The following is an 8,136-nucleotide window of genomic DNA, read 5'->3' on the forward strand; positions in this document are numbered from 1 at the left end:
AGTAGACACTTACATTCTGTCATCCCCTATAGTTGTATATATTGTTCTCTGGGCTCTGTTCATTTCATTCAGCATCAGTTCATACAAGAATTTATAGGTTTCTCTGAGTTCATCCCTTTCATTATTTCTTATGTAAATAATATTCTGTTATATTCGTATACTATAATTTATTTGTTCAGCCATTCCCCAACTGATGGGCACCCACTTTGTTTCCAGTTCTTAGCTGTAATGAAAAGAGCTTTTACAAATGTAAATCTCTCTCAAATGTAGTACGGGGTGTTGTGTGTGTGGCTTATAGGAAGGCTGGAATAGACACATTTCTAGCTTCCCTTCCCTTCACCCTCCTCCAAGGGAATCTTTAATTCCTGCCAAGAGGGGAAGCAGGAGGCTGGGGACTAGAAAATGGCTGCCACTCAGATCTCCTCAGAGAAAAGGGGTGGGTATTGGGCTTATATCTATCTTCTCCCTTAAATACTATTAATCTAGGGGATCTGATTTTTAGGTTCAAGCTAAACTTCTGATCACTATTCTTTAATATTCATTTGAAGCTTATTATGCTGTATGGTGTGAAATGTTGTTCTAAACCTAATCTCTACGAATCTGCTTTTAGAATTTTCACAGTAATTTTTGTATAATCATGAATTTTTACCCCACTAGCTGGTATCCTTGGGCTTATTGAACACTAGGCTACTATGTTCAATTGATTCCGAGTCTTATGTATCTATTCTTTTCCATGGATCATCTTTTCTATTTTTTAACCTGGTACAGCTAGGCCCTCTTTCTTCCCACTTTTGTTCATTATTTCCCTTGAGATTCTTGACTTTTTTCTTCCTCCAGATACAGTTTTTTTTAAAGTTCTATAAAATAATCCATTGATTGATTGGTATGGCAATGAATCTGTAAATTAATCCAGACAGAAGTGTCATTTTTATTCACATGGTCCAACCATAAGCAATTAATTTTTTTAGATTATTTTTCTTACATTATTTCTGTAAAGAGTATTTTGTATTTGTATTCATATAATTTTTGTGTGTGTCCTGTAGGTAGATGCCTAGATATTTTATTCATCTTGTAATTGTTTTGAGTGGAATTGCTTGTTTTTAAAATTTTTTTTCTGTTAAGCTTTGTTGGTAACATACATAAAGGTTGGTGAGTTTGTGGGGTTATTTTATAACTTGTTATTTATTAAAGTGATTGTTTCAGTTAACTTTTTAATTGAGTCTCTAGAGTTCTCTGAATAAAAAATATCATCTGCAAAAGCTGTAATTTTGTTTCTTCTTTGTCTGTGTTCTCTCAATTTCTTTTTCTTGTCTTATTGCTCTGCCTGCCATTTCTAGAATTCTATCACATAATATGTATGACAATGGATATCCTTGCTTTGCTCCTGTTCTTACTGGAAAGGCCTGTGGTATTCCAACCCCCTCATTTTACAGATGAGTAAACTGAGTTCTAAACATATCCAAGGTCATAGTTAGTCATCGGGAGAATGAGGATTAGAATCTAGGTTTCCTGACTTCCAGGCCAGCATTTTTTACAATATGCCTCACTGACTCTCAGATTTTGTATCAGTTTTTAACTCCTTGGCAGGGCCCCAAACTCAGTCCTGAGACCTAGGTGATTGAAATGGGATGGAGCATGGGTTTTGAGGAGAGGCTAAATGTTATCTCCCTCTTTCCTTTCCCCATTTCTATTCTGAGCCCCTCAACTATCTGGGAACTACAGATGACATGAAGTGAACTAGGCCGGGAAGAAGATAAAGGAAGAAAAAGGAAGTAAGTAGATTAAGAAGTGATTGGAGAAAGCAAGATAGGGAACAGGTAAGAAAGATAAAGGAAAAGAGATGAGAGAAGGAGAGTAAAGGAATAGTAAATATTTGCAGCGGAAGGGAATAGAGGGCTGCCTAGAGAACTAGCAATTTCAGGTGCCTTTTTGTTTTAGTCACCTCTTTGAGCCTCAGTTTCCTCACTGATTTCCTCTAAATGGAACTGATTATTGTCTTTTTATCCTTGAGAATCATTGCCTTTTTTTGTCAACCTCTGCTTTATACTAATTTTCTAATTTGTATTGCAATTATATGCATGGATCTCCTCTTCTCTACTAAATTGTAAGATATTTGAGGGCAGAAAAAATATCAGATTTTATATTTGTGTTTCCAGAACCTAGAATAGTTCTCAACACATAGGTACGTAGTTGATGTTTGTTGAAGGGAATTATTATGTATATAACTCACATGTATGTTTATGTATATTTTATGTATGTTTATATATGGATATGTATATATACACACATATATCATGTGAAAGTTTGCAAAATGCTTTCCTTGCAGCAGCATTTCTGGGGAGGTGAAAGTAAGTATGATTAATCCTGTTTTACAGACCACGAAACTGAAATTTGTTCACGATGACATAGCTATTATGTCTCCAAGCTGGAAGTTAAGCTCAGGTCTTTTGACTTTGGGTTTAGCCTTCTTCTCAATACATCATGCTCTATAATGTGAGGTGGTTGGACTAAATAATTTCTAAGGTTCCTTCCAGCTCTAAGACTCTATGGTACTCTATAATTCTCCTGTTCCTTGAGGCAGCTAGGTAGTGCAGTGGAGAGAGAACTCTGGGCTTGGAGTCAGAAAGTTGTTTTTGTTTAGTTGTGTCCAACTCTTTGTGACCCCACTTGGGGTTTTCTTGGCAAAGATACTGGAGTGGTTTGCCATTTCCTTCTCCAGCTCATTTTATAGATGAGGAAACCACATCTATCCACTGTGCCACCTAGCTGCCCTATGGAGTCAGAAAGACCTGAGTTCAAATCTTGTCTCAGACACTTAGCTATGTGACCTTAGATCATAAGTTGCTTAATCTCTCTCTCACTCAGTTTCTTCATCTGCAAAGTAGAGATAAGAATAGTTCTTGCCTCCCAGGGTTGTGAAGATCAAGTGTGATAATATATATGAAGTGCTTTGTAAACTGTAATGTATTTATTATTATTATTACTCTAGGCATTGTGCTTGTGGGCCAAGTTAAATGCTTTGCTCACCCCACCCATGGTTAGGATATACCAAGAGTACTCTTGAGATGTGAGAGTAATAGAATCCTTGCTGGCCTATGCCACTTTGCCAACTTGAAAAGGGGCACAGGCTTCAGGGAGGAATTTTTGCCAGCTCTCATCTCTCTTCTGCCTCTTTAGGGACCAGGACCCAGTGCCCAGCCCCCTGCTCAGTCCTTCATGTTTAGCTTTGGTCACCCTCTGAAAGGATCCTGTGCTGTGCTCAGGACCAAGATCTCTCAGGGTCCTTACAGCCCTAAAAATTCTATGGGACTGTGATGAAGGACTTGGAAGTATGGTGCTTTATTGCCTATAGGGCCTATAGGCAATTTTCAGGTAGAGTCTTAATTAGGAATTCTTTGGGGCAAAAATAGTTGTGGGTCAATAGGTCGATAGGCCACAGAGCAATGGCCTTGGGTGGTGTGGGCCAGCAGAAGACTACAACGTGAGGCATAGACAAGAAGTACTCCTCCCACCCTGCTCCCCTCCTCATACCATGTCAGAGCTCTGGGCAAAGTCCCTTTCCCCTAACACTAGTTATGGCTCCAGTGTCAGGGACCTGAGGACTTGTCTAAAGAGGACACTTGACAAACATTTTTTTTGAATGAATGAATATGAGAGAAGTTCAATGACTTGAGCTTGTGGAGGCTCATGATCTGGGGACCCTGAAGGTCATGGAACTGGTGAGTAAGGGGATAGTACCCAGAATGGATTCATCATCCTTCAATCCATCTACTTTCACTGTGGGGTTCTGGGCACGAAAGCTGAGCCCCCTGGATAGTGTTGAGAGTGGAGGGTACAGAACAGATCTCTGCCTAAAAGGAATGTGTATCAGGCAGCCCCCGCCCAGGAGGGGCTAAAAAAAGCCCCGCACTCCCCTGAGCTTTGTGTGTGGGGTTATCAGCTGCTATGTGTCGGCTCGTCACTGTGGTCAGACTCTGACATTTTTAAGGGGGCCCTGGTCCCCTATCCCCTCTGTGTTTCTCCCAGGCAACAGGAAGAGGGCAGCCTTTTCTTGGCCTGGATGCCAGGGGTATGGTGGAAGGAGAAGGTGGGGGTTGGTGGACCCAAATCTGGTGACAATGGACAATTGTCAGCTGGACTCTGTGGGCGTTTCTTCCTTTTATAGTCAGTGACAGTTGCTCTCTCTCTGGCCCAACCCCGGGGGAGGGGGGCTCAGGTCAATGATATAAGGGGCAGAGAAACTCAAGGCTCCCGTCTCTCTGTCTTCCAGCCTCCTCTTGCTTCCTCTTAGGGTTTCCAGTTCCATCAGAGATCCCAGCGCCATGCCTCCCAAGAAGCCTGAGCCCAAAAAGGAGGCAGCCAAACCAGCCCCAGCTGGAGCCCCAGCCCCTGCCCCAGCTCCTGCTCCTGCTCCAGAAGCCCCCAAAGAACCTGCCTTTGATCCAAAGAGTGTGAAGGTGAGATGCATCTAACTGGGAGGAGGGGGATCAAGGACCTTTTCCCACTCTGGGAGGATAGGGTAGGTGTACATATTGGGGAAGAACGTTTCTGGGCTTAATTAACCCCTTACTGGGACAGAATACTACAGTGTACCTGCCCTAGGGAATAGACACATTGTGTTTTTAATCTTTTTTATGTCTTGGACCTCTCTGGCAGTCTGCTGAAGCCTAGGGATTCCTTCTTAGAAAAATGTTTTTAAGTGCATAAAGTAAAATACATTAGATTATGAAGGAAATCAATTTCATTAAAATACAGTTATCCAAAAAATGTGAAAACAAGAAGAAGTTCACTAGACCTTAGGTTAAGAACCATTGATATAGAGGAACTGGAAGCTAAGGAAGGGGAAGTATCACTGTACAATGACCCTAGGCTTTAATCAGTCACTCAGGAAGCATTTATTGAGTGCCTGCTATGTTCAAAGCACTGTGTTAAGGACTTGGGGAGATACAAAGACGTTTTTGTTTTTGTTTTTGTTTTTTAAAGATAGTTCCTGCTTTTGAGAAGCTACTGATTTAGTTGGGGGGAATAGACATACACAGACATAAAAAGATAACATATCCTACAAACCGGTATATGATAAGTGCCAAGTGAATGACAGTTCATGGGATTTAGGTCTGGAAGGTCTTTACAGACATTTATTTTATGGATGAGAAAATTGAGCATCAGAGAGGGGAATTACTTGCCTAAGGTCATACAGGCTAGTAAGTCATAGAGTCAGGATTTGAACCCAGGTCTTCAGACTCTACATCTGGTGCTCTCTCAACTATACCATGTTTCTTAGGTAATAAGAGCTAGAAGGGCTCAGAGGAGAGAAGGAGAGATCCTTACAGGCTGGTCAGGGAAGACTTAGTAGAGTAGGGAGGGTTGGGTCTTAAAGGGTGAATACCATTTAAACAATCTCTCCCCATTCTCTGTTACATTCTCATTTTTACATTTCTAACACCTTCCAATGTCAACCTAGGATGGCTGCAGCTGAGGCTAACATCAATACTCTGGCTATGCTCAGCATGTTGATGGTACTGCCCCCATATCAAGCTAAAATTTTTCTACCTTGTTTCTTCTCTTCTTTCTGCATTTGAGGAACCTCTACCCAGATCCCACAAGAGTGAGCGTATGGCAGGGTATGGCTGTTTCTAGGGTTGAACTAGAAAAGGGGAATCTCTTTACCTTTTGTTTCTCTTGCCTTCAGCCCCCTCAGGGGAATGTTCCTTTCCTCAGAATAGGTGTGGCTCCCACCAACCTGGCTGCTTAGCTGAGAATTCCAAGCTCACAGACCAGGCTGTGGAAGGAATTAGTTTGGGAGGGGAAGCTAGAAAAAGGAGTGAGGAGTGAGGGTAGAGGTGGCCAAGAGGCTCCTCAGGGGAATGGAACAATTTTAAGCCTCCACACCAAAATGAGGGAGGTTGTGCAGTCACTGGTAGGGAGAGCTATTTATAACTGGGCTGGGGCTGGAAGGGGTGGGGCAGGAGACAAGGGAGCCCAGCCCTCACGACAGAACTGGGGATAGACAGCTGGAGGGAAGGTAGGTAGAGCCAGGATTAGTCTGGGCTCAGGCCTAAAGGAGTCCAGAGGCTTTTGCGCACCATGTGTCTCTCTCCCTTTATGGGCAGAGCCTGGCAGGTACAAATCCACTCATCATGACAGCCCTTTGCTATAATCTTTATCATGTTGGGATTAAGCACCACTCCATTTGGACAGCCACTGCCAAGCTAGGTTCACTAGCCATCCAGCGGTGCCTTCTTTGACCCTGGCAACTGTTTCAGCAATGAGTCAGTGAAATAAGCGAACTGCCCACCACCTCTCTCTGGACCTTTCCTCTTAACCTTTTTTTTTTTTAGATGTCAAACCTCATGTGTCACTGAGGTTTGAAATCTCTCAGCCTTCCTTGACTCCTCCCTCTCCCTTATGCTTCCCCTCCCCACCGAATTCATTTCTCCGCTCCCCTCCTCTCTCTTCCCCCCTTCTTCCCTCTCTTTCCCTCTCCTCTCCTCTCCCACCCCATTCCACGAAGTATTCCATTCTACAAAACCTTTTCGGCAGTCTGATGAAGCCTATGGATGCCCTGTCAGAATAAAGTTTTTAAATGCATAAAATATATGAATTACAAAGGAAACCAATTACATTAAAGTATAATTATCAAAAGATTTTAAAAATAAGTTTACAGACCCCAGGTTCAGAGATGGTTAGAGAATGCTTTGCTTACCTAATGCTCTCCACATTGTCCTGGCCCTCTGCACATCATCTTGTGATCCTCCTTCCTATACCCCACGCTGCTGGCATTTTTTAAAAGCTCTGAGAAACTGGTTTGTTTTAAATGTGCCCACTGCAAACTTATTCACATTGTACTTAGCTATAGCAAACCTCTTCTTTCATATATTGTGAAACGGTAAAATGTCAGTCCAACAATCTTTCTGAATTCTGACAGATTTGAAGTCAGGGACCCTAAACGAGGCTCTCTGTCAGCCTCGTGGGAAGGGGGAAGCAAAGAATCTATAATTACACTAATTACACTAAGCACCAACCTCCTTCCTGCCTCTAAGCCATCCTTTATTCCTCCTGTGTGGTATAATGTAAAAAGATCTGGACTTGGAGTCAGGTGACCAGGAAACCCAGCTCTGCCACTTAGTATCTATGTGACTTTGGACAAGTCACTTTACCTCTATATGATAAGTACCTTCATTTATAGTATGAAAGGGTTAGACTATAAAGATCTCTAAGGTCCCTTCCAACTCAATATCTAATTGTGTGATCCTATAAACTTTTATGAGTATTATCTAAAAATGGGGATAATAATTAGTCAAATCAATCAACAGAGGTCAGCGTAGTGTAAATAGAGAACTGGTCTTGAAGTCAAGAGGATCTGACTTCTGACACACACTGGCTGTATTACCTTAGACAAGTCATTAATATCTTAGTGCTATCTATAGTCAACTCTCCGAGATCCGTACTTGCAGAGAAGATGATGACTTTCTTTGGTGGATGGAGTATTCTCACATGGGAGTTTTCTTTACTAATAAAATCACGGGTTCAGGTTCTGTCCAATCCCTATCTCTATTCAGTCCTTAATTAATAAGCATTTATTAAGCATTGTGTCAAGCCTTGTGCTAGGTACTGGGGATACAATAACAAAAATGAAACAGTCTTTGACCTCAAGGAGCTTAAATTACAGTAAGGGAGACAAATGCATACCTATATTTGTTTTTCAGTTGCATCCAACTCTTCATGACCCCGTGGACCATAGCACACCAATTCTATACATAGGTTTTTCTTGGCAAAGATAATGGAGTGGTTTGCCATTTCCTTCTCTAGTGAATTAAAGCAAACAGAGGTTAAGTGCCCAGGGCCACAGAACTAATAAATATCTAAGGCCAGATCTGAACTTGGGTTGTCCTGACTCCAGATCCAGTGCTCTATCCACTGAGCCACCTAGCTGCCTGTATACCTATATAAGTATATGCAAAATAAACACAAAGTACTTTCTTTCTTTCCTTCTCCCTTCCTTTTTTCTTTCTTTCTTTCTCCCTTCCTCCCTTCTTAACTCCCTTCCCTCTCTTTTCCTTCCTTCCTTCCTTCCTTCCTTCCTTCCTTCCTTTCTTTCTTTCTTTCTTTCTTTCTTTCTTTCTTTCTTTCTTTCTT

At 41.8% G+C, this 8,136-nt stretch overlaps 1 protein-coding gene across 1 annotated transcript in view; it reads left to right on the forward strand.

The window, feature by feature from the left end:
* Positions 1-4,184: 4,184 nt before the first annotated feature.
* The window catches only part of MYL4 (myosin light chain 4), a 15,901-nt gene continuing 11,949 nt past the window's right edge, over positions 4,185-8,136 (forward strand). The window contains exon 1 of the mRNA XM_027872968.1: positions 4,185-4,457. Within this exon, the coding sequence (XP_027728769.1) occupies positions 4,323-4,457 (135 nt within the window). The 5' untranslated portion in view covers positions 4,185-4,322. The remainder of the gene's footprint in view (positions 4,458-8,136) is intronic.

Source organism: Vombatus ursinus, unplaced genomic scaffold, assembly GCF_900497805.2.
Source record: "Vombatus ursinus unplaced genomic scaffold, bare-nosed wombat genome assembly UNPS02014801.1, whole genome shotgun sequence".
Lineage (NCBI taxonomy): Eukaryota > Metazoa > Chordata > Mammalia > Diprotodontia > Vombatidae > Vombatus > Vombatus ursinus.